The 27,984-nt window shown below is 38.3% G+C and overlaps 1 protein-coding gene across 6 annotated transcripts; it reads left to right on the top strand.

Annotated features, from left to right (window-relative positions):
* Positions 1-245: 245 nt before the first annotated feature.
* Positions 246-27,594, top strand: LOC128687951 (E3 ubiquitin-protein ligase RNF185). 6 transcript variants are annotated; one of them, XM_070083626.1, is made up of 6 exons: positions 246-360; positions 3,420-3,659; positions 4,974-5,105; positions 6,908-7,086; positions 10,529-10,622; positions 14,880-27,594. In XM_070083626.1, exons 1-5 carry the CDS (start codon positions 332-334, stop codon positions 10,612-10,614), a joined length of 666 nt encoding a protein of 221 aa, XP_069939727.1. In that variant the 5' UTR covers positions 246-331; the 3' UTR covers positions 10,615-10,622; positions 14,880-27,594. The 6 variants fall into 6 exon arrangements, with proteins under 6 accessions (XP_069939727.1, XP_053631562.1, XP_053631564.1 ...); XM_070083628.1 differs by having other exon boundaries at positions 349-641; XM_053775587.2 differs by lacking the exon at positions 10,529-10,622 and having other exon boundaries at positions 248-360.
* Positions 27,595-27,984: the final 390 nt, after the last annotated feature.

Below are 27,984 nucleotides of genomic sequence, written 5' to 3'. Positions count from 1 at the left end.
TTTGTTTATGTCGAGTGTAATATAGAGTAAATCTTAAAGGAAACAGATGGTCTTCAATGTGCATATTTATTCATTGCATTAGAATAAGAGAAAAATAGGTTGTAATAAGTACATGATGATGGACACGTCAGAGGTCAATGTTTACCTCACAACCTCAACCTCAACCATATTTACGTCTCATGTACAGCATTCATATATTTCACTCAACTTTTTCACCGCCAATATCTCTCTCTAATTTCGTCTTTAAAACGTGTAAAGAAATAATAAATATTGCATATTATGGAGTGTTGGTGATGTTTGATTTTATAATGTTGTTGGTTGTGGTTGAAAAATGTGTTGTGTGACCCGGGAATATCAAGGGTAGGATTTCCTACTTCTCTTTCGATATTGAATTTTTCTCGTAAGTATTCCAACATCTGTGTTGCTCCCAGGCGACTTACACCCTCTAGAAACTGCTGAGGCGAGGCACTAGAGGAAAGGTACTGCCCAGGACACCTCAAGATATGTGAAGAAGGTGGCAGTTGGAGTGGAGGGAGGAATGATGTGATGAGTCTGGCTGGTCCTGGGTAGGACAGCCATTACCCTCACCAACATACTTGATCTCGTGACCTAAACGACGTTAATATACGAGTCGATGACTGGTAAGCAGGCAGCTGGCAGGTGTGTTGCTTGGCCAGTCTTCAGTGCATGTTACCAGGCTTCATGCATGACTAGCTAGAGTAACGGCTGGTGTGCTGCGTATTTCTTGATCAGTCAGGTTAAGTACCTATGGGCCTGGCCAGAAGCTAAATGGCTGACCACCTCTGCATAGCCTTGAGAAACTATGGTATTTTTCTCCGACAGAGCATGCCTATACAGGAAAAAAATGGGATCGACTTATTCCTATAGTAGCCAGGCAGAAATATAGAATGTAAACAGTATTAGTGGATGTTTGTTTCTGTCTTGAATTTTGGGTTTAGTGCTTAGTTATTATAATAATTATAAATTCTTTTTATTTTGAGCTATATGACCCATATGGATTTAGCACTTAAATTATATTTCTATCTGGAGCATATAATTTGAACCTGTGCTCTCCTTCCTTGGGTTCAGTCTGAATGTCTCATTTCCCAGGCACTGTATAACCCCTCTGGTTTTAGTGCTCACCATGAATGTAATAATAATCTAATTTATAAGATATCATGACAGTCTTCTGGGAGAATATTGTGGTGAGTCTTTAATGTGAGAACTGTGTGAAAAGTATTACTATGGGAGGACAGAGGTTTTTCAGTGTGTAAAGACTGGGGAGAGTTGTTATAAAAGAAGTGTGAGAAGTGTAGTTGTGAGAAAATTCTTGGCTTCGTATCAAGAAGTATAAATAACAAATCCTCAGTTATACATCATCACTATATATCGTTGATAAGACCCTATTTACAGTATGCTGTGCAGTTCTGGTAACTATATTAGATGACAGAGTTGATCTCATGTGCCAGAAATCTTTCCTACAAGGATAGACTTAAGGGCCCTATATCTTCACTCTCTAGAAAAGTGTAGAATTAGTTAGGATAGGAGCATAGTTCCTTTGTATAAAGGCAAAGGGGACAAAAGAGAGTGCAAAAATTATAGGGGGATAAGTCTGTTGAGTATACCTGGTAAAGTGTAGGGTAGAGTTATTACTGAAAGAATTAAGAGTAAGACAGAGAATAGGATAGCAGATGAACAAGGAGGCTTTAGGAAAGGTAGGTGGACCAGGTGTTTACAGTGAAACATATAAGTGAACAGTATTTAGATAAAGCTAAAGAGGTTTTTGTGGCATTTTTGGATTTGGAAAAGGCGTATGACAGGGTGGATAGGGGGGCAATGTGGCAGATGTTGCAGGTGTATGGTGTAGGAGGTAGGTTACTGAAAGCAGTGAAGAGTTTTTATGAGGATAGTGAGGCTCAAGTTAGAGTATGTAGGAAAGAGGGAGATTATTTCCCAGTAAAAGTAGGCCTTAGGCAAGGATGTGTGATGTCACCGTGGTTGTTTAATATATTTATAGATGGGGTTGTAAGAGAAGTAAATGTGAGGGTCTTGGCAAGAGGCGTGGAGTTAAAAGATAAAGAATCACACATAAAGTGGGAGTTGTCACAGTTGCTCTTTGCTGATGACACTGTTCTCTTGGGAGATTCTGAAGAGAAGTTGCAGAGGTTGATGGATGAATTTGGTAGGGTATGTAAAAGAAGAAAATTAAAAGTGAATACAGGAAAGAGTAAGGTTATGAGGATAACAAAAAGATCAGGCGATGAAAGATTGGATATCAGATTGGAGGGAGAGAGTATGGAGGAGGTGAATGTATTCAGATATTTGGGAATGGACATGTCAGCGGATGGGTCTATGAAAGATGAGGTGAATCATAGAATTGATGAGGGGAAAAGGGTAAGCGGTGCACTTAGGAGTCTGTGGAGACAAAGAACTTTGTCCTTGGAGGCAAAGAGGGGAATGTATGAGAGTATAGTTTTACCAACGCTCTTATGTGGTTGTGAAGCATGGGTGATGAATGTTGCAGCGAGGAGAAGGCTGGAGGCAGTGGAGATGTCATGTCTGAGGGCAATGTGTGGTGTGAATATAATGTAGAGAATTCGTAGTTTGGAAGTTAGGAGGAGGTGCGGGATTACCAAAACTGTTGTCCAGAGGGCTGAGGAAGGGTTGTTGAAATGGTTCGGACATGTAGAGAGAATGGAGCAAAACAGAATGACTTCAAGAGTGTCTCAGTCTGTAGTGGAAGGAAGGCGGGGTAGGGGTCGGCCTAGGAAAACTTGGAGGGAGGGGGTAAAGGAGGTTTTGTGTGCGAGGGGCTTGGAGTTCCAGCGGGCATGCGTGAGCGTGCTTGATAGGAGTGAATGGAGACAAATGGTTTTTAATACTTGACGTGCTGTTGGAGTGTGAGCAAAGTAGCATTTATGAAGGGATTCAGGGAAACCGGCAGGCCGGACTTGAGTCCTAGAGATGGGAAGTACAGTGCCTGCACTCTGAAGGAGGGGTGTTAATGTTGCAGTTTAAAAACTGTAGTGTAAAGCACCCTTCTGGCAAGACAGTGATGGAGTGAATGATGGTGAAAGTTTTTCTTTTTCGGGTCACCCTGCCTTGGTGGGAATCGGCCAGTGTGCTAATAAAAAAAAAAGGTTGAGGAGTTTAAATGGAAGACAGGAATAAATAAGGGAATATAAATAACATGCTAAAAATATATAAGAGAGGACTTACAGCAATGGGTTCACAGGAAAGCACAGGTTTGTTAACAGAGTTGTGGATGAGTGGTGCAAACTCTTGAGTAGTGTTACTGAAGCAAAAACCATGGGAAGCTGAGAAGGCTCTGCATTCTCTCTTAGAAAAATTTAGTTTTATTATATGTTAGAATTTTGTAAACAGTTAAAAGATATTTATAACAAATATTTTATTTACAGAAATTACATGAGTAGTGAACACCAAAATTTGCCAGTGAGTGCCAGCTTAAGAAGCCCTGCCAGGATGGCAACAGCTGGGCCAAGTAGCACTAGTGACAGTCGGAGTGAAAGCAGCAACAATGCCTCGGGTGGAGCAGAAGGCAATGGAGAAGATGCCACTGACAATTCAAACTTTGAGTGCAATATATGTCTCGATACAGCAAAGGATGCGGTCATCTCCATGTGTGGACATCTCTTTTGGTATGGCAGAATTGGCTTATTCACTTTTATATTCATGCCCCCTTAAAATATCTTGATCATTTGTAATGCCTTTTTTTATTATTAGGGGAGTCTTTGACTTGTTTAGTTATCCCTTCTTGGAATTTTTTTTTTATTTACCTGCCGCTTTGGTTTTCATGCAGTATTTTGAGAATTACTCTTCACACTGACCTTAAACATTAAACTTATGTTTATCTTGGTGAAACAAAGGCTGGTAAAATATATTAATTGAGCAGTGTATCCATCTACTGTATGCACTTTAAAGCATAGTTATTATACTGACATCATCATCATTCAGCAAACCAGCCGTATCCCCACCAAGGCAGGGTGGCCCAAAAACAAAAATGAAAGTTTCTCTTTTTAAATTTAGTAATTTATACAAGAGAAGGGGTTACTAGCCCCTTGCTCCCGGTATTTTTAGTCACCTCTTACAACAAGCATGGCTTACGGAAGAAGAATTCTGTTCTACTTCCCCATGGAGATAAGAGGAAATAAACAAAAATAAGAACTAGTATGAAAATAGAAGAAAATCCATAGGGGTGTGTGTATATATATATACTTATACATGTATGTGTAGTGTGACCTAAATGTAAATAGAAGTAGCAGGACATACTTGAAATCTTACATGTTTATGAGAAAGAGAAAAGACACCAGCAATCCTACCATCATGTAAAACAAGTCCAGGCTTCCGTATTATACTCACTTGGCAGGACAGTAGTACACCTCCCTGGGCGGTTGCTGTCTACCAACCTACTTCCTAGCTGTATTGTACATATGCTAATAAATTGAAGTTTAACACTTCACAAATTGACTTTGTAACACCATCAAAATATGGAGCAGCTTTCTACAGTGGTGACTTTTGAGATCTTCTTGGCACTCATGCATGCCTCTATTGAAAACTTCTTTACGTATTTATGAGTCATGGCTACACAGGATTTAACCTTTCACTACAATAGCCATGGCATCAACAGTGCAGCTGCAGCCACTCTATTATCCTGGAGTTTCCTCATCACATCAGTGATGCCACCATGTATGCTGCTCATCTCAACTGTGTTTTGCAAAATGACATAAAATAATAGTAGGGAAATGAGAGAGAGCATCGTACCCTGCCTCAGTGGGACACATCCGACGTGTTGAAAAAAAAATGTATTAATTCAGTAACCTTGTGTAAGGGAGTTGGAAGATATGTTTATAGTGTGTTTGTTAATGTCTACTGTACATATAGCAGACATTATCAGTTTACATACATGTTTACTAAGTTTAAAACTGGAGTATTAGCAATGAAAAATCTTGCAGTTGGCCTTGCTTACACCAGTGGCTAGAAACACGACCAAACAATCAAACATGTCCTGTTTGTAAAGCAGCAATATCAAGAGAGAAGGTGATACCCCTGTATGGTAGAGGGTCTGGTAATCAACAGGATCCAAGGTCAGTTCTTATTTGTCTTCACATGGTATTAAAACACTTACTTATCATTTAAAACATTCACTTATTCATAAGGAAGTAGCATAAAAAATATGTCATTTTACCCATCTTGTTTGGAAGTATTAGTACAGTACTTGGCTTAAATATTTGTTATTTAGGCATATAGGTTTATTAAATATTTGTATGAACATAGAGCATAATGTCTGAAAATATATGAAGGAAACATTGAATTTAGATGCTAAGCTCAAAATAAATGAAGAATGGAGGAGGAAAACCTGTGTGTAACATTTGCTATAAGTTACACCTTTGGTTAAAGGTGTAATTGTGCTTCTGTTAATGCCAGTACACTTAGGGGCCAATTTACAACTTAAAAAATATAACTCATGTTCATTGTATCATATAGCTATCTAAGAAAATGCACTGACAGACTTGTTTCCATTCTCTGAGTTACTTCTCATGTAAACACAGTGACGAAGGTATGGAAGTTCATTAGCAAGCTTTCACCCACCCCAGCTTGCTTGCTACATGTTGCTAGACTCCAGTGACTTAAATTAAGAGATCTTAAGTTTGCCACAAAATGAACATGGTAATGTTTGTAGCAGCCATTCTGGATTGCAAGTTTTTACAGAAACCACCTATCACCCTCTGCTCTAAGTTTGAAACAAAATTGTAATGAACAGCTTTAGTTTTTTACGTGAGGGACTTACAGAGGCTCAGTCCAGGGGTGTGTAGTTGCAAAAGAAAATTTAGAGATTCCTCCTGAGAGAGAGATCCAAAACAGCACATAGAATCTTGCTGACTGTGTGAATGTAGTAATGGCATTAATCTGTAAATTGTTTCCTTATTTCAACATCTTCATTTACTACTAAGCATTCTATACTGAATTATTTCCTCTGCTACATATACCCCTTTCATTTTGCTCACTCATAGATGCAGGGCAGTTTGATATAAAGTTTTTAAACTGCACTTTTTAAAATAGCAAAATTCTCTATAATTTTACCCCCTGTATCGTGTTGTACAGGTTGGCCATCACTAATCCGGCAATCAGTTATCCGGTTCCATCAGTAATCCAACACTAATTTCAGCTAGCATAATTTCAGATTCCATCATTATACTGACTCAGATTTCATCATTAAACTGACTCATAAATTGTGCAGATGGTTGTAACTCCACAGTAGCAAGCCAGTGGAGGAGAAAGCAGCGATGAAAATGAGAAGATTTAGCAGAAAGAGTCTCTTTTGATAGGTTAATTAAGTGTATTTTAACCTAACCACTCTATAATCCTGCAAACTCACTAATCCAGCACACTACAGGTCCCAGTGATGCCGGATTAGTGATGGCCAACATGTATTTTGTTTTACTCTTATATTTCAACTTTCATTTTGTTTATTGTCATTAATATTTCTTCACTTGTTTTTGTTTATTAGAAATGCAGGAACTACTTAATGTCTGTATTTCTCTATTTACATCAGAATGCTACACAAAATTATTTAATTACTACTACTGCTGTATTTTTTGATTGCTTTCTTCATGCTAATGGAGGGCTCTTGAATCCATGAAATTGGAGATGCTCCCTGTTTCCTCAAATAGAATTTGAGTGCCCCCTCTTCCCAAGGTGTTGTGTTGACCCTTGCAGGTTTAGCACTTAACCAATGAATACATTTCTTTTCATACTTATTATAAGAATTAATGCAGCAGGTTGCCCAAGGGATGACCCTTACAGGTTTGATGCTTCACACAAATATAATAATACTGTAATAATGTGCTGTATATGAAGAAAATAAATATTTGGTGGTACATTGCAGAGATAAGCTTCCACCTCGACCTCCTGGTCAGCGCACTGAACCTGAGCCCCACAATGGATTTATGCCTGGGTTTGGGTTTGGAGATGGCGGGGGATTCCAGTTCCATTTTGGCATTGGTGCATTTCCCTTCGGAATATTCACTACCTTCAACAACTGGGGAGCAGGTGCAGTTCCTCCAGGTGAGTATTTATTCACAACCAGGGGGGGGATTGGATAATTTTAAGCTAGCCATAATAAAAGCCATGGAAGAATCACTACTCCAGATGAGGGGTGTGGCGAAAAATGTGATTCTGGCATTTATTATATTCGACAATTATTTATGCACACATTTATAAAAGGATGATTCCTTTCCTGTATAGAAACTGGACTGCCTTTAGTAACGTGCTACAGTTACCCTTCGCTTTACAACCTGAATAGAGACATAAGGTATCTTTCTTCTTTCAACACACCGGCCGTATCCCACCAAGGCAGGGTGGCCCAAAAAGAAAAATGAAAGTTTCTCTTTTAACCCTTTGAGGGTTTTCGTCGTACTAGTACGTCTTACGCGTAGGGGTTTTTGACGTACTAGTACTCATAAATTCTAGCGACCTCAAATCTAGTGGGAGAAAGCTGGTAGGCCTTCATATGAAAGAATGGGTCTATGTGGTCAGTGTGCACAGTCTAAAAAAAATCCTGCAGCACACGGTGCATAATGAGAAAAAAAAAACTTTTTCCATTTTTTTTTAATAAATCAGCGACTTTGCAGTGTATTTTCGTATAGTATTTATTGTTGTATTCTAGTTTTCTTGGTCTCATTTTATAGAATGGAAGACATATTACTGAAATTGAGATGATTTTGACTGGTTTTACAATGAAAGGTGCCTTGAAATTGAGCTCAAAGTAGCAGAAATGTTCGATTTTTACCAAACTTCAAAAGTAAACAAATCGTGCCAAGCGTGCAATACACGTCAACTGGTGAGTCTGATATTCTTTCACACGTGCACCAATAATATTTATACCATTTTTTACACTAATGCAGTAGTCTGCATAACAGTAAATCTTATATTTTTTGTGAGAATAAAAATTCAAAGTGGAAAGCAAAAGAATATAAGAGGGGCCTTGAGACGTGACTAATGACTAGAGGAAATGTCATTTTAGTGCCAGGAATGTCTTTCTTGTTTATTCTGGACCCTATTCCGAAATTGGCATCTTTTGAAATTTGTGTGAAATTGGCAAAATTGCTAAATTCTGACCACTGTACTGGATAGTTGAATTTATAAATGGGTGGTTTCTTGCACCCATTCGATAGAAAAAATGGAGTTCTAGCGAAATATTCATGTTTTTTGTCGACTAGTACAGTGAAATTGGCCGAAAATGGGGCTCAAAGTGGGCAAAATCGCCGATCCATAAACATCGCCGAGACCGCTAACTTTGCGAGAGCATAATTCCGTAAGTTTTCTATCAAATTTCAAACTTTTGGTGTCGTTATGATCGGGAAAAGATTCTCTATCTTTTCATAAGAGAAAATAATTTTTTTTTTTTTTTAAATTTGGCCGACCCTGAGAACGAGTTTCGGAGAGGGCCTGTCGACCCTCAAAGGGTTAAATTTAGTAATTTATATGGGAGAAGGGGTTACTAGCCCCTTGCTCCCGGCGTTTTAGTTGCCTCTTACAACACGGATGGCTTACGGAGGAAGAATTCTGTTCCATTTCCCCATGGAGAGACATAAGGTATGTTAAGTAAAAAATACATTAAGAAAACTGCATATTCTTGTAGAGACCCATATTTTAACTCGAGATGAGGACTTGGACAATAATCCATGTAAATTTTATTAGGGGAAAAGGGAAAATTCACAGTTATGCATTGTATATATGAGGTACAGTGGTTTCAAACTGCTCCCAACTCGACCAGTTATGTAAATGTATTATTGTAAGTGCTTTTGCAAGTGTATTTTTGGGAGTCTGAAGCAGACTGATCTAATTCCCATTATTCCATATGGGAACAAATTCGTTCGGTAACAGCACTCGAACAGCCTTCTGGAACGAAAAAAGTTCAGAACTCGGGGTACCACTGTATACTGGCTTCCTTTCTCACATTCCACATCTCAGTCTCCCATACGTGTTTTTACTCATCCATTCCCTCCTCTCCCAATTGAAAAGTGAATCCTACCAGAAATTTGCTCTTGTAATGGCTTTTCTGTGCAATACTCATCAAAGACAGTAATACATGCAACTTAAAATGTGGCCGCTGATAATGAGATCATGAGCACAAATCACAGGCAGCGAGAAACACACAAAACACTCCAATCTGTTGTCCATCATTCAGTTGTCTTTGCTCGAGCAGGTGCTTTCCTGCCTCTGATCCATGGCAGTTATGGTCTGCTGATTGCAAGAGACAGACTTGCTTCTCTCACAACTAGGCTTTTGTACAGTACTTATTTGTACATTTATACATTTGAATAAGAACATAAAAACAATTATTCACAGGTTAATGTCATTAAAATTATGCATATTTTTTTATTTGCAGAACTTAACCAATTGCATATTTGAATTTAACTTTAAAAAAAGTGGAGATATTGAAAGATAATATAGAAGAATGTGCAGAAAGAAATGGGTTACTTAATTGGTTGCTTAAAAAAAAATCTCACATCAAATGAAAGCAAACAGAAGCTTGGAAATTTAACATAAATTCATCCATTCTTGTTTGTTATTTACTTTTACTGACCTTACGAAAAATAGCTGTGATTAGACTTAACTAGATAGAAATTGCCACCTCACCATACTAAGAAATTTCATATTCATCACAGAAAGTTTAATAGGTCACATACGTAGTATTCCCTGTATATGATAGCTGTGTTGCATGACTGTCAGCATGAGTTAAACCCAGTAAAATTTTCAGTGTTTTCTTGTTGCTATACATGCATTATAAATGAGCTTGTTAGCATGAAAGGCAGAGCATTATAAAGTATCAGCTTTATCTAATAATTATTCAAAAGGTTAAACAATATTTATTTAATTCATCATACTGTCTTCAAGGTCAAATTTTGAAGGGGGAAAAAATGGTTCTCATCTAGGTGGCTATGGGATTGATAGAACATATGAAAATTAAGCCTGATTTAGTTAGTGACAGTATGGCTGTCACTAACTAACTAGTGGCAGTATGGCTGTGTCATATAGCCATTGTTATTTTGGTATTTGGATTTAGTTTAACATATCCCAGTTTGTATTTTCTTTAAATGACTTGTGACTTGTTTAGTCAGCAATAAATTTTCTTACTTGCCAATGAAAAGAATAAGCTCAGGTTAAGTCAGTTAATGTAGCATTATTGCTCAAGGTGACATGCAATGAAATGAGTCAGTGGTTTTGCTTATTACCCATGATTGATTTTCTAATTATTGGAAAAATATATTTAAGTCCTAGACTGCTTCATTACATTTAAATATCTTCTTTAATTATTTTAATTTATGAGAAATCGTTAAGAATTTAAGGTGGTAACAGAATTAAGTCTTCAGAAGGCCCAAGAAATGAACTGGACCATTTTCTATATGTCTTGGCGACTGTTGAACCACTAAAAAAGTATCACTTAAGCTTTTGCAATAGATCCCTCAAGGCACACAACTGACTCATTACATTGCTGTTACAGAAATGGAGAGAGAGTTGCCCCAGCTTCTGCAATATATTTTACTCATTATGGCCTTCTTCTTCTATTGGAATCTCTTCTTTGGCTGACCAAAAAGGTATTTTTATGGCGCAGTTTTCTGTGATATATCCGATAATAATATTTACATATTTATTGTTTGTACAAAAATACATTTTTAAGGGGTGCATCTGGAATTTTCTTTTAAATTTAGAAACTGATGTTGTCATTCATTGGTACATCCATGGCAAAAAAAAAGATGATCACAAACATGCAAGAAAACTTAAGTAATCCTTGCTTTTTATGCAAAACAAGGACATTCATATACTGTACTGTTTATATGCACTATTTTATTCCCCATTTACTATTAGATGTTGGGGATTGAGCTGTGCGAGTTGTGTTTATTATGGCTAAGTACGCAAGTGTTACGAATATGCATTACAGCCCTCTAGGGAGGTTCCTTGATATCACTAAGGAGCTCTTGATCCAAGGAATTGAATTTGTCCTCTCATTACTTGGCTCTAACCTGATTACCTTTTTATTCCCCTGATGCTATATAACCCCTACGGGTTTAAAATTTCCTCATGAATATTGCATAATAATACAATATGAAACTAAAGTTTTTTTTTTTTAAAGAAAGTTTTTAAATGATCCTAAATTAATGCAAGGATTAAAATATTTCATTCAAGATTTAAGGCATGTTAATGTTGGCAAATATCAGCATATGTGATCTAATAGGTATGCTATCCAGTAGGTTGGTTTCTTCCTCTGCCCATCCTGGATGGTACTCAATTTACATCTTTATATTCAGCTGGTGGAGATAAATACTGTATCTACTTCCTAATGCATAATTATGTTCATGCTTTGAAGATTAAGGTCTTTCTGATGGGATGAACAAATGGTGGAATGAATTTTTACAATGATTCTCACTGAGGATTTGTATTGTACCTGGTTATTGATTGAGTTGTTGGTGTTCACACCAGAGCTCCAGGTTTTCCTGATAGCTCTTCTTGATTGACAGCAGTAATGGGCTCCACTTCACCATCTGTGACTGCCAGAGTTCCCTGCTGGACCTAGTGCAGTGTCTTTGTGGACTCTATGGTTCAAAAGATCCAGGAGTGTACAACCCATGTTCCCTCTAGGAACAAAGATGTGGAGTTCTCTTGGTGCTTCGAAAATATTGAGATTAAGGCTGACATAAAGAGCTCTCCACAGTAGACTTTTGCCAGTGACTTTTTTGGCCCTTTTAGTAGAAAAGTGGCAATCCCAGTAGGCTCTACAAATAGCCAACAAGTTTCAAGAATAATCACTTTGAGAGAATTCTCTCAGTTGAAGACATGACATACAAGCCTCACCCATACATACCTGCTTAGCAAAGATTTTGACCCATTCTGTAAGTTAAACAAAATGTAGGTTATGGCATTTTATTGTGAAGACAATTTGTCCACCAGGGACTTTCATCAATTTGATAAAGTCCCTGGTGGATGGAGTGTCTACAATAAAATACCATAATCTGCATTTTGTGTCTTTTTACATATTGTTGGTTTAGTCTACCATTGTATTACCATTGCCCCCTTCTCACCAATTTGTGGCCGTGCGCCCTCAGCTTCTGTGGTTCAAAATTTGGTATGGTTAGTTATCACCTGGCTCTGCTGAGGCTTCAGTGAACCTTTAGGTTACTCTTATAATGTGAGACACTTGATTATTTTATAATAGATGTGCAAGTTTTCAACCTTTTATGAATATATTTATTATATTGGGTGGGTATTTTTACTTGTATTTTAGTTTGAGTGCATGTTGTTGATGTGTGAGCCATTTATATTCTACTCAGTGCTAAATAATTGCTTGGTTTAAGCACTATTTAGATCTCAAATTTTTTCTTCCTCATTACATTATATGATAATAGAGTAGTTTTCATTTTACAAGTCCTGAAGGTGGGAAGTACAATGCCTGCACTTTAAAGGAGGGGTTTGGGATATTGGATGTTTGGAGTGACAGCTGAACTGTCGTATCCGAGTGCCTCTGCAAAAACAGTGATAATGTGTAAATGATGGTGAAAATATTGAATGATGGTGAGTTTATTTTTTGGGTAACCCTGCCTCAGTGGGAGATGGTTGACCTGTTGAAAAGAAAAAATGATCACATACAGCAGGCATGTGTGAGCATAATAGATAGGAGTGAATGGAGACGAATGGTTTTTGGGACTTGATGAGCTGTTGGGGGTGTGAGCAAGGGGCTTGATGAGCTGTTGGAGTCTGAGCAGGATAATTTGTGAAGGGATTCAGGAAAAACCAGTTAGCTGGACTTGAGGCCTGGAGGTGGGAAGCACAATGCCTGCACTTTAACCCTTAAACCGTCCAAACAGATCTATTATTCACATGCGTAGTGCTCCAAACGTAGATCTATGTTTTTTTTACATTTTCAAATATAACAAAAAAAACATAGATCAAAGTTTTTTACACATTTTCAAATGTAAAAAAAAAGTCTACGTTTTTTTACATACTTTCAAATGTTGAAAAAAGTAGATCTACGTTTGGACAGTTTAGGGTTAAAGGAGGGGATTGGGATATTTGCTGTTTGGGTGACATCTGAGCTGTCATATCTGCATGCCTCTGCAAAGACAGTGATTATATGTGAATGATGGTGAAAGTATAAGAACATAAGAAAGGAGGAACACTGCAGCAGGCCTGTTGGCCCATACTAGGCAGGTCCTTTACAATTCATCCCACTAACAAGCATTTGACCAACCCAATTTTCAATGCTACCCAAGAAATAAGCTCTGATGTGCAAGTCCCACTCAAATCCAACCCCTCCCACTCATGTACTTATCCAACCTAAATTTGAAACTACCCAAAGTCCTAGCCTCAATAACCCAACTAGGTAGACTGTTCCACTCATCAACTACCCTATTTCCAAACCAATACTTTCCTATGTCCTTTCTAAATCTAAACTTATCTAATTTAAATCCATTACTGCGGGTTCTCTCTTGGAGAGATATCCTCAAGACCTTGTTAATATCCCCTTTATTAATACCTATCTTCCACTTATACACTTCGATCAGGTCTCCCCTCATTCTTCGTCTAACAAGTGAATGTAACTTAAAAGTCTTCAATCTTTCTTCATAAGGAAGATTTCTAATGCTATGTATCAATTTAGTCATCCTACGCTGAATGTTTTATAACGAATTTATGTCCATTCTGTAATATGGAGACCAGAATTGAGCTGCATAATCTAGGTGAGGCCTTACTAATGATGTATAAAGCTGCAGTATGACCTCTGGACTTCTGTTGCTTACACTTCTTGATATAAATCCCAGTAATCTATTTGCCTTATTACGTACGCTTAGGCATTGCTGTCTTGGTTTAAGGTTGCTGCTTACCATAACCCCCAAGTCCTTTTCGCAATCTGTATGGCTAAGTTCTACATTATTTAACTTATAAGTGCTAGGGTTATGGACACTCCCAAGCTTCAGAACCTTGCATTTATCTACATTGAACTGCATCTGCCACTTTTCTGACCAAGAATAGAGTTTGTCTAAATCCTCCTGAAGTTCCCTAACATCTACGTTTGAATCAATTATCCTACCTATCTTCGTGTCATTGGCGAATTTGCTCATATCACTAGTAATTCCTTCATCAAGATCATTGATATATATTATAAACAACAACGGGCCCAAGACTGATCCCTGTGGAGCGCCACTTGTTACTGATCCCCACTCGGATTTAACCCCATTTATAGACACTCTTTGCTTCCTGTCTGTGAGCCATGATTCGATCCAAGAGAGCACCCTTCCCCCAATGCCATGAGCTGCTACTTTCTTCAACAGTCTTTGGTGCGGAACTCTATCAAATGCCTTACTAAAATCTAAGTAAATAATATCAAATTCTTTATCGTGGTCAACAGCCTCGGAAGCTTTACTGAAGAAAGTTATTAAATTTCTTTTTTGGGTCACCCTGCCTCAGTGGGAGATGACCAGAGTGTTAAAAAAAGAACGATCATAGTACAGTTCTATACATGCATTAAAAAATAATGAGTAAGATATGATTAGGAACAAGATATTGTCTGATTCTTTCTTATTTTTTCATGAAAAAAATTTCTGGCATCCCAGAGGCAGACTCGATATAGTCTTAGTGTTGACTATTCTTTTGAAAGTTACAGCACTTCATTAAAATAATTTGCTTGGAAATTGATATCTTTTATTCATACTACATGAGTGTAGAACTGTCCAAAACACTGAGATTACATTAGAGTAATAAAATTCAGAAATTTTCCAGTATTAGTTTGTTTTTCTTTACCTTCTCACATTGCTCCTCCTCCTCTAGGCCTTTCTTTCTAATATTTTGTTCTGGAATTTCAGCCCCGGGAACCCAGCAGTACCAAGAGGAACGCTTCCTCTCTCAAGTGTTGATGGCAATGGCTTTACTTTTTCTCCTCTGGCTTATTCTTGTATAAGGGATGAGTAAATAGTGATTCAGAAGCAAAGACCAAAATTTAGGTATTTAACATCATTGAGGCTTGTGCTGTTTCAAATTACCTTTTTCTTGATTTTTTGTATACAAACTTTTTCAGAGTTGGAAGTTAAATGTGTTTTTCTTTTATTTGAAATTTTGTGGTTGTTTAAGGGCATTTTGCAAGCACCCTGTGTGAATTGACAACATATTACCCCAGTGACTTTAAAATAGATGGGTACAACTATTTGTTTATTATTTTGTGTAATATCTCTGTAAAGTTTTATGTTACAGGGTTGAAATTTTAAGAGTAATTCTCAAGTGATAACCAAGAAAATATGTAATCTTAATACTTTTTGGATTAAGCTGCTTTACAGAAATTTACTTTTTGATTCACCGTGAAAAGGAACCGTGTGTTTGTTCTCGGTGAGTTCTGGGTTTCCAGGGATTACCGTGATCTGTTTCTTGTGGCCTTTGTTATTTTATAATGGGCAGCTCCATTTAATTGGTAGAACAGTAGTTTATTCTCATTTGGTGGCTAGGTGAAATAGCAGACAAACGGGATGTTGTATTTGCAGCCACTGTAGCCATTCACAGACAGGAGGATATTCATCATTCTTCGAACACATCTCACCAAGAAAGATAGGCATTTGAATTTGTGAGGTTTCACAAACATCACATATTCTGGTTAATACCACTACATGTATAAAAACTTAAATATTAATTTTTTCCAATACTGAAAAAGACACAGAGCAGTATTTAATTGTTCGTTTGAGAGGATCACTCCTGTATTTATGAAAAATGAATACTGTTACCCAAAATCATAAATGTTAAGAATCACTCAGGGATGAAGAACTAGTGGATCAGCGGTTACTCTTATGTTACCTTGTAATGAAGCATAACAATGTAAAATTTGTACCTTTCTGATATACTACATTCGTACTTCTTACAACAAAAAATTGCGTTGTGCTTCTTTTTTGAGACATTGTGAAATTTTGTTTTATATAAAAAGGGAAAACAAAGAAAGAGCTTTTCATCTATATTCATATCAGTAATTAGTTAGGATATATTTGTAAGTAGATTGAATATTATTGCCATAGCCTCCAACTTGACTTGGAGAATCCGGTATATGTTTGGGTGATTGGTCGTGCCAGCAACTTAAGACATATTTAACTTGTAATTGTAAAACGAGAATTTATTTTTGTAATTGAATTGAGGGTGACATTGAGTTCCTCTTCAAAAGTATTACTGCATCAGTACTTTTCAATGTAGGAGATATGATTTATGTTGTCATTAATTATTGAGAACGTCTAATAATTTATTAATAATTCTGTATGCCAAGTTGCCCTATCAAGGTTGCAAATGGCAAATTTGTTAAGATTACTTGTTTAATGCTGCCTTCTTATTTATACTATAAATTTAACTGTTACTCCATAGTCAACCTTTCATATAATTATGAATATAATGGATTATTTGTATGCAGTTTTACGAAAGTAATTCCTGATTTATTACTCCAGTGTTATAAAGCATTCCTTTACCTTATGTATAGAATACTGTACAAATTAAACTCCTGCTTCCAAAAATTCTTCTCTTCCTCCTGACAGTTATGTATAAAACTTTGTATATTATTTTGCCATAGTCATATAATCCATATATTAGTCTGTATTACAGGGGAATGAGGTTGGTTACCCTCTTACAAAAAGTATGGACGACGTTATCTACAGTATATTATTCTCAAAATAAGGTAAAATAAAGAAAATTTGAATATTTTCTACAGTTGACTACTTGAGCCCTAGTTTTATGACATTGGTGAATCAGCATTTATGTTTTCTACATTACTCTCCAGGACCTTGCAGTGTATAATTACACAACAAATACATGTATGGTGGGGCTTTTGAACAGTGAAATATCCATAAAAAAGTAGCTTTTAATTGTATGTGTGATCAGATTTCTAGCGTAGTTAACTTTATACCGTACCCTACTTTCTTCCAGTCATTTTGTAGACTTCTCTTATCTAAGAAATCATTATATTTTCTAAATGAACAATATATGCCTATGCAACTTCAATTTCCACACAATTAGCCAAGCAAAGATGTTGAGTATCAAATCTTTCCTCAGCTTGTAGAGGAGGTAGGAGATTCTCTTATAAAACTAAATATTGTTTAGGAGATACCACAGTTTTGTAACCCTCAGCTCTTATCTCCTGTACAGTTTTTCCTCATGATCTTGGTAAAGCTTGCAAGTTTCTAGGGAATTTGCTCTTATCTGATAATGAGAGAAGAAAAAGATTTGCCACAGTAAGTGATATTTTCCTGGACAGTTTTGTTGCTTTTCCCAATAAATAGACATTCCATTAATGAAGATCTTTATTTTATCTCTTGCTTTTTTTATTTTATATTTATTTGTCAAAAACTTAGTTTTTTATTCAACATCTCAGAAGCTGTTTATACCCAAGAATGTATTATAGAGTTAATATAGTTCATAGCAGCATAAACTGGAGTGTAGTTCACTAATACTCACAAAGAGGAAGCTACCACTCTTTCTCCCCCAATCTTTATTTTATGTTGGGTTCATTATTTCCATGAATGTATAACCAGTGTAATATGATTTAGTTATGGACTTTAATAATATTTTTGTATTATATTATTTGAATGGAAATACTGTACAATATATTAATAATATTTATTTCTTTATAAAAAATATTTTTTGTTAATCACTTAGGAGTTTGAGGTAAAAATGTAGATATGATATGTTTTACATAGTTTGTAAATGACAGTTATATCCAGTGTGTATATGTATATATGTTAACAATGTGTGTTCATTACTTAAGATGAAGTAACTTGATACCATGGCAGACTGTTTGTAAAATTTCTTGTTATTTTTCACTTACACCTTCAGGAGCTTAATTCAGTGTGTACAGTAAAATGCCACAGGTCACTTTGTCACAGTACATACTGCACAGTTTCCTAGGAGCCTTTTATCTTTTACCTAATAAATAGCTGTGCATCTTCTGAGCTTGGCATATCTGTATAAATTTGGGCATTTTTTTATCATTAAACCTCTATAAATATGTAGCAGTTTCACATTTGGGCTTGCTTGTCATTCACATCTCTATCCCTGAATCATTTTGCTTCAAAAACCCTCTTGTTTAATTTTTTGCAGTATACCTCCCATTTGACCAAGAGCTTAAAAATTGCTGTTCTCATCACAGGACTGATTCATTGCCATCATATTTGTAAAATCACAAGAAGTTGACTGTTCAGCTTATAATTCATAAGAGAGCTGTTGCAGTATGCATGATTTTTCTATCGCTTACTTGTTTCTTAAGTTATATTTTTAATTGGAGAAGTGCTAAACCTGTCAGGGTCATATAGCACCTGGGAAATGAGAGGCAGTCAGAAAAGAAGGAATATAAATATATAAATTCAAGGATTATGTGGATTAAAATAAGGGTTGGATGCAAAAAGTGGATTATAGTAAGTTTATGCACCTGGAGAAGAGAATAGTGTAGAGGAGAGAAAGATAGGCTTTGGGAAATGTTAAGTGAGTGTTTAAGGAGTTTTGAACCAAGTGAGAGAGTAATTGTGGTGGGGGACCTAAATACTGGGAAAAACTGTTGTAGAGGGCATAGTAGGTAAATTTGGGGTACCAAGGGTAAATGAAAATGAGGGGCCTTTGATTGAATTTTGTATAGAAAGAGGTTTGGTAATAGATAATACATATTTTAAGAAAAAGAGGATAAATAAATATATGAGATATGCTATAGGGCATAATGACAACAGTTTGTTGGACTTTGTATTGGTGGATTAAAGGTTGATGGGTAAACTTCTGGATGTGCAAGATGTGGATGTACAACACACTTTTATGGGTGTGAAGCATGGGTTGTGAATATTACATGGAGAAGGAAACTGGAGACAGTGGAGACATCATGTCTAAGGACAATGTGTGGTGTAAATTTTATGCAGAGAATTCATAGCTTGGAGATTAGGACAAGATGTGAGGTTATTAAGAATATTATCCAGAGGGATAAGGGGTCAAAATAGGGTGATTTGGAGGGTGTATAAATCTAGTGGAGGGAAGTGGGATAAGGGTCGCCCTAGGAAAAGTTGGAGGGATATTGCAATTGTTTTGTGTCTTATACAAGCAGGGATGAATCGTACTCTTTGGAGGCAACGTGTAGTTTTATTGTCTTCTTAACTTAAACACACAGGCAGTGTGTTTAAGTTGCCCAGGCCCTGAGTGCCATGCCCGGGAGAGAGTGATGTTGGCTGTTGGAATGAGACAGGGCAAGTGTTGTGTGGGCTGAGATTGGTAGGTCTATGCAGCTAGGTGTCAGCACCATAGTGCTGTGAAATATAAACCCAACAGGGCTTACATCACTCGGCCACCTACCCATGGTCATCCTTGACCATGATTGACTGAAGAAAAACTCAGTCTCTCTCAGGAACAGGGCACAGAACACAGAATAAAAAACATATATATATACATGTGGACATGGACAAAACAAAGCTTCCAACAGGAAGGGAAGAAAAAAAACAGAAGGGTGTGTTAAACATCGTGGTCCAAGGCAATGAGCCTCGGGGGGCGTCACTGCACGCCTTCCTGCGTCTGGACAGATATTGCAACAAGAGACATCAATGTGGCTGAGCTGTGACATAATGGGGTACAGTCTCTTCTGGAATGGTGAAGCACTCATCATGGAGTAGTCATTGCAGGGTTCATTCAACCTGGGGCACAATCTGCTGGTGCCCTCAAGTGAGGCGTCACTGCTACTCGGCAACTGGGTAGGACTTCTGGCAAGTGACACAGGACATTTCTTGACTCGTACTGTCACTGCTGGCAAGAGTGGAGTGAGTCGTAAGAGGGACAACTCAGGCGAAACATCTGAGAGTCGTAGAAGCATACACCGTAACTGGAGTGAGCGGGCTAGTAATCAAAGTGACATCATACTTTGTGCAGGCTGCTCACTGAAGCTGTGACACGAGTCAGTCGCCTGCCAACAGGGCTACTGCGGCTTGACAATGTCATCCTCTCGACAGCTGGAGTCAGAGCAGGAGTTAGTCTAAGCGTCCTCAAACTGGTTTTCTACACTCTGATGGTCAGGAGGTGGAGTGAAACAAGTCTCAACGGGGAATCGTAGCAAGCATAAGAACTTTCTGTACATGAGGGCTCAGATACTAGTAATCTGATGCCTGGACTGACTAGTGTCAGTTGTCAAACGGTCACAATGCTGTGACATGTAACACAAGGGTGTTATCAATGGTCTGGGCTCAGACCACACTGGTCTACACACACATCTGGGCTCAAACTGCACATCGGGACATACAGAAAACTGCACACACCTGCACTACACATGTGGTTACTGCATGGCTTGCGCTAGCAAAAGATGCTTTTCTGTGCAAAAATCAACACGAAGGATTCACGAACATATGAGAACATTAGTAAGGAACACTGACTGAGAGGAATTAACACGTGACATATATCTCTCAATTGTTTTCGACAATACTGCAACAAATTGCTCACTGTGAAACTATAACACTGTCGATGTGACATCATGTGATGTCATGCATGATGTCATGAGGGATGCCATGGAGTGAAATCGCGAGTTGACAGGGCAGACATCCAGGGTGATGTTGGCAGCATGGTGATGCCAGGCAGACGTCATGGGTGACGTCAGGCAACGTCGTGGGTGACGTCGATCAGCGTCGTGGGTGACGTCGGGCAGACGTCCAGGGTGACATTAGGCAGCATAGTGACGTCAGGCAATGTTCTGGAGTGATGTCAGGCAGAAGTCCTGGGTGACATCAGGCAGACGTCCTGGGTGACGTTGGGCAGATATCCTGGATGACATCACGAGGTGATGCCAGTCAGCAGACAACAGCATGTGGCTTTGGACATCTTGTTTGGTAACCCATATGGCTCGCTCCACATGACTTGTAGATCCACGTGGCCTTATCCACATGTGGCTTCGTGATGCATGTGGCTTTGAGTAACTTCAGGCACTCATATACAGCTCTGGCAAAGAATTCACACGAAATTCATAAACAGCAAAGTGAAAACATTACATAAGAACATAAGAAAGGAGGAACACTGCAGCAGGCCTGTTGGCCCATACTAGGCAGGTCCTTACAATTCATCCCACTAACAAACATTTGACCAACCCAATTTTCAATGCTACCCAAGAAATAAGCTCTGATGTGCAAGTCCCACTCAAATTCAACCCCTCCCACTCATGTACTTATCCAACCTAAATTTGAAACTACCCAAAGTCCTAGCCTCAATAACCCAACTAGGTAGACTGTTCCACTCATCAACTACCCTATTTCCAAACCAATACTTTCCTATGTCCTTTCTAAATCTAAACTTATCTAATTTAAATCCATTACTGCGGGTTCTCTCTTGGAGAGATATTCTCAAGACCTTGTTAATATCCCCTTTATTAATACCTATCCTTCACTTATACACTTCGATCAGGTCTCCCCTCATTCTTCGTCTAACAAGTGAATGTAACTTAAGAGTCTTCAATCTTTCTTCATAAGGAGGATTTCTAATGCTATGTATTAATTTAGTCATCCTACGCTGAATGTTTTCTAACGAATTTATGTCCATTCTGTAATATGGAGACCAGAATTGAGCTGCATAATCTAGGTGAGGCCTTACTAATGATGTATAAAGCTGCAGTATGACCTCTGGACTTCTGTTGCTTACACTTCTTGATATAAATCCCAGTAATCTATTTGCCTTATTACGTACGCTTAGGCATTGCTGTCTTGGTTTAAGGTTGCTGCTTACCATAACCCCCAAGTCCTTTTCGCAGTCTGTATGGCTAAGTTCTACATTATTTAACTTATAAGTGCTAGGGTTATGGACACTCCCGAGCTTCCATTTATCTACATTGAACTGCATCTGCCACTTTTCTGACCAAGAGTAGAGTTTGTCTAAATCCTCCTGAAGTTCCCTAACATCTACGTTTGAATCAATTATCCTACCTACCTTCGTGTCATCGGCAAATTTGCTCATATCACTAGTAATTCCTTCATCAAGATCATTGATATATATTATAAACAACAACAGGCCCAAGACTGATCCCTGTGGAACGCCACTTGTTACTGATCCCCACTCGGATTTAACCCCATTTATTGACACTCTTTGCTTCCTGTCTGTGAACCATGATTCGATCCACGAGAGCACCCTTCCCCCAATGCCATGAGCTGCTACTTTCTTCAACAGTCTTTGGTGCGGAACTCTATCAAATGCCTTACTAAAATCTAAGTAAATAATATCAAATTCTTTATCGTGGTCAACAGCCTCAAAAGCTTTACTGAAGAAAGTTAATAAATTAGTTAGACAAGACCGGCCTCTTGTGAATCCATGCTGAGTATCATTAATCAAGCTATGCTTATCGAGATGGCTTCTTATAATCTGAGCTATAATTGACTCTAGTAATTTGCCTACAATTGAGGTCAGGCTTATTGGGCGGTAATTTGATGGTGACGACTTGTCCCCTGTTTTAAAAATAGGAATTACATTAGCCATCTTCCACATATCAGACACTACACCTGTTTGAAGAGATAAATTAAAAATATTAGTTAATGGTTCACAGACTTCCATTTTGCATTCCTTAAGAACCCTTGAAAAAATCTCATCAGGACCCGGTGACTTATTTTGCTTCAGTCGGTCTATCTGCTTCACAACCATTTCACTAGTGACTGTGATGTTACATAATTTATCTTCTTCTGGCCCACTATAAAAATTAATTACCGGAATATTGTTAGTGTCTTCCTGTGTAAAAACCGAGAGAAAATAATTATTTAAAATCGAGCACGTTTCATTCTCTTTGTCAGTAAGATGCCCATAGTTATTTTTAAGAGGACCTATCTTATCTCTGACTTTTGTTCTATATACCTGGAAAAAGCTTTTTGGGTTTTAGAATCCCTAGCAACTTTAATTTCATAGTCCCTTTTAGCTTTTCTTATCCCCTTTTTAATGTCCCTCTTAATGTCAATATACTGATTCATAAGATGACCCTCGCCTCTTTTGATACGCCTATAAATTCCTTTCTTATGCCCTATTAGATATTTCAGCCTATTATTCATCCATTTTGGGTCATTTCTATTTGATCTAATTTCTTTATAAGGGATAAACGTTCTTTGAGCAGCATGTATAGTGTTCAGAAAACTGTCATATTGATAGCTCTCTTCGTTACCCCAGTCAACAGATAAGTGTTCTCTAAGCCCATCGTAATCTGCTAAGCGAAAATCTGGGACTGTTACTGAGTTATCCCTACTATCATACTTCCATTCAATGCTAAATGTAATTGATTTGTGGTCGCTAGCACCCAGTTCCTCTGAAACTTCTAAATTGTTAACAAGGGATTCATTGTTTGCCAGAACTAAGTCAAGCAGGTTATTACCCCTTGTAGGTTCAGTCACAAACTGCTTCAAAAAACAATCCTGAACTACTTCTAAGAAGTCGTATGATTCTAAATTCCCAGTCAAGAAATTCCAATCAATATGACTAAAGTTAAAGTCTCCTAGAATTACTACATTATCGTGCCTTGTGACCCTAACAATTTCCTCCCATAGTAGTCTCCCCTGGTCCCTATCTAAATTTGGGGGACAGTATATCACACCTAAAATTAATTTTTCATGCTCCTCTGAAAATTCTATCCAAACAGACTCTGTATGTGTTACTTCAGACTTAATACCCATTTTTATGCAACAGTTCAAGCGATCTCGGACATACAATGCCACCCCACCCCCCTTCCCGACACTTCTATCTACTTGGAACAATTTAAAACCCTGAATGTGACATTCTGCAGGCATGTCCCGACTTTTTGAATTAAACCACGTCTCAGTAATGGCAAATACATCAATGTTACCTGCACTAGCATCTAGTCTCAACTCGTCCATCTTATTCCTAGCACTGCGACTATTTATGTAATAAATATTTAAAGACCCTCCGTTCTCTTTACCCTTCCTGCTCCTTTCTGTTATTCCACTAAACCTATTACTGTCCTTGTCAGTTAGTGCCACTGGCTTTCCAATATCCACCTCATTTTGCCTATTACTAGTTCTCCTAGTACTCATATTACTACCCTGCGACTTCACAGTTTTCCCGCCAAAACCCATACCACTAACTATTCCTAGTTTAAAGACCTAACAGCTCCCTCCACTGCGTTGGCCAGTGCTCCCACCCCACACCTAGATAAGTGAACCCCATCCCTGGCATACATGTCATTTCTGCCATAGAAGAGGTCCCAGTTGTCAATGAATGTTACTGCATTTTCCTTACAGTATTTGTCCAGCCAGCAATTGACACCAATTGCTCTGGAAAACCATTCATTTCCAACTCCTCTCCTTGGCAAAATGCCACATATGACAGGTTTCCCACCCTTCCTCCTAATTATCTCTATTGCTGACCTATACGTGCTAATCAGGTCCTCACCCCTACATCTGCCAACATCGTTGCCTCCAGCATTGAGACAGATAATAGGATTGCTCCCATTACCTCTCATGATGTCATCCAGACGGCTAACAATATCCTTCATCCCAGTCCCAGGAAAACACACTCTCTGCCTCCTACTCCTATCCTTCAAGCAGAATGCCCTATCCATGTACCTAACTTGGCTATCCCCAACAACAACAATGTTTTTACCTTCCTTGGCGTTGTCCTTCGTGATGCTCCCAGTATTCGACTCACATTCGTCAGGTAGCATTACACCACTTGTGGAATTCGTCAAGACGTTCTCGATGGTCTTCGTTGGGGTTTCTAGGGATGTCTCACTCACGTCTGCCAATGCTTCCTTGGTGCTCATTGTGGCATTCCCAGTAGAACACTCACATTCGTCAGAGAATGGGTTGGAAGTTTCCACGGTAGTCTTCTGGTTTCTCGTTGTTTCTGCCTCTCCAACAGTTTTCTTGATCCTCAGCTTGGTTCCATGTTGCCCGGCCACTGACCAAGCTCCCCTCTTAACCTGGGGACTCACAACAGGAGGATTACTACGAATCCTCTTGTTCTCCTCCGTTAATCGCCGTATCTCCAGCTTAGCAACTCCGAGCTGCAGATTCTGAGTGCACGCAGGAAGAAGCCTTGTGGAACGCCACTAGTGACTAATCCCCATTCAGAGGGCATCCTGGTTGGGATTCACAGAGAGCACACAAACAAGTCTTCACAGAGCTAAGTACACGACAGAGCTAAGTACACCAACAGAGCTAAGTACACCAGTGGTAGTAGCAGTGTGGTAGCAGGTGGTAGCAGTGTGGGTGGCGTGAGGTGAGGTGTGTATGGTGGAGCCAGGATCGCCACGCCTACCCTCCTCATACATACACGTGTGGAAGGCAGTGCAGATTCTACCAACTGGACGCAGAATACACCACAAACTCACCTCTGACTTGCTGAAATAGCCGTTCCAAGCTGAAAACAACAGCATAAACGTACAGGTGATGGTGAGGATGTGACTGAAGAGCAGCATGGGATGCTGTGAAGGTCCAGGTGATGCCACGAAGATTTCTCGAGGAAAATTCGGCAAATTTCGACCTGAGTCCTGCTGATCCTGTGTCTGAATATTGAAACTTGCAGACACAACTTTAGAGGGATGGATGCTTCTTGTATGGGGCGATGAAATGGACACATCTTCGTTCCTTCCTCTAGGCAGCACAACTGCTGGGACCACCGCTAAGCCACCAGTAAAGCAATTGTTTTGTACCCTGTTCAAGCGGGGATGATACTCTTCAGAGGTAACGTGTAGTGTGTTTAAGTTCCCCAGGCCCTGAGGGCCATGCCCTGGAGAGAGTGACAGAGTAGACTTTGCCTGAGTGACTTAGGTTGCCAAAATGAGCCAGGGTAAGCTTGGTGCAGGCTAAGATTGGTAGGCCTATGCCAGTAAGTGCCACCACCATAGTGCTGCGAAATATGAACCCAACTGGGCATACAGGGAGAGGCAAAGAAGGTTTTATGTGCGAGGGGCTTGGATATCCAGCAGGCATGTGTGAGCATGTTAGATAGTGAATGGAGGCATATGGTTTAGGGAAGTTGACACACACACACACGTACGTACGTACGTAGGGGCAGGAGCTATAACAAATGGATGAGTAAACAAGCTTTTGTTAAGTTATTTGTGTGTGAGTGATGAAGGTGCTGTACTTATTCACTTGTTCAAGTGTAGAACTTTTAACCCACAACTGCACAGTAGCAGCTGTATAATGAGAGCATGTGGTACATAGTGGCAAGTTTACTCATATCAGACTTTTAAAGAAGTGATGGGAAGTTGAGACATTAAATTACAGAATTGTCATTCTGACAGATAATAAACTAAGAAAAAATATTATAAAGCAGGATTGGGTTATAAAGAATGAAACCTGCACTAAAATTTGTTGATGAGCTGTAAGTTGTCAGTACTGGTTGGTGGACTACATGGACCACGTGGAAGTCCACCAACCAGTGTCAGTACTGGTTAGTGGACTACATGGACCACGTGGAAGTCCACCAACCAGTGTCAGTACTGGTTAGTGGACTACATGGACTAGCACTTATTGAAGCTTGAATGCTAGTCAGGTATATGTAATTTAAAGGGAACATGAGAGAGAATTTTATTGATCAAATGGCAGAATGATACCTAATTGTGTAACTGAACAGATGGTTATTATATTTACAAATAAACACTTATTCTGTTTGGGCCATATGGATAAAAATGAATTACCTTACCATAAACCTTAGCCATATGAGATTTGAATAATAAAAAATTAATCTTTGTACCCTTTTAGACTAATTGTGAATGAGATGTGTATTATACAATGCTACACAAAAGAAAAAAATATTTCTCTAGTATAAAGCTTATCAACTTTCCCAGAGTTTAGCACTTCCTGACAATATTGTGATTAAAATTCTAAGTCTGCAGTCATTTAATGCAAAAAGTAATTCTGGTGCACAGCTGTGTTGCTAACACATGTGACAATTCTGTTTGTAGCCTTACATTATTGTTATCATTTGCTGTCTTACCTGGTCCTTATATTATGATGAACGAATTGTTCCATTTGCATACGGGAATGTGCTTTTTGTTCTCGAAACTGTCTTAATCTTTCCCAAGTTTGTGATGTTGCTTTCCTCAAGTTCTAATAATACTCCTTTGTGGTTTTTATTATATGATTCTATATAGTTTGGTTATTTCTGAACAATATACAGTTATTATATTAATTATGCTGTATTTGCTATTTTCAGGGCTTCTCATTTTACAATTCTTATTGCTAAGACTGAACTTAATAATGGCATTGGTACTCAAAAGAATTATATTTTTTGCATCATATTGCACTCACACTACAACTTTATGCTTGGTCATTATTTGGTATGAAATAATTATAGTGCTTTTATGTCTGGTGCAGAAAGCATTTGCTGTGAGGTATTTCACTTGTGTTTAAACTAATATAACCCATATGCCTTCTCCTTTTTTTTTCTCTTAGGTAATTTTTGCAAACTTCATTTACTTAAAATATCATGAACACTTTTTGGAATGAAATTCATGTGATCTATATATAGACCATACAGGTATTTGCTGTGTATGTGTTGAATGTTCATATGTTAAATGTAAATATAGTAGTATAATAAATAAAGAATGTACTTTTACAAGAGTTTTAATATCAAGTTGTTTCTAAAATAATATCAGAAGAATAAATTTACCATCTAATTAGAAAACTAATACTGAATGACCCATTTGGGTTTGGCACTTTTGACCTGGAGGTGGGAAGTACAGTTGAGGCAGCCTGAAGGAGACGTGAGGAAGTTGTCATTTGAAGTGATATCGGCACACTTAAAGAAAGACATTGAATGGTCCTCTCCATGCAGTGACCTGGCATCTATACATCCTCTCCTTCAATTCCTTCGGTTGAGCCTGAATGCCCTCCATTCACCTAGATGTTGTATGATCCATGTGCGTTTAGCTCCCTCCCTATGAATTCAGTAATAATGAAGCTACATCTCTTGGATCGCACAGTGCCCAAAACATATCAAGTTAGTTAA

This window comes from Cherax quadricarinatus, chromosome 10 (assembly GCF_038502225.1).
Source record: "Cherax quadricarinatus isolate ZL_2023a chromosome 10, ASM3850222v1, whole genome shotgun sequence".
NCBI classification, from domain to species: Eukaryota; Metazoa; Arthropoda; class Malacostraca; order Decapoda; family Parastacidae; genus Cherax; species Cherax quadricarinatus.
Note: the sequence above shows the minus strand (reverse complement) of the source record. Positions and strands in the feature narration are given on the sequence as shown.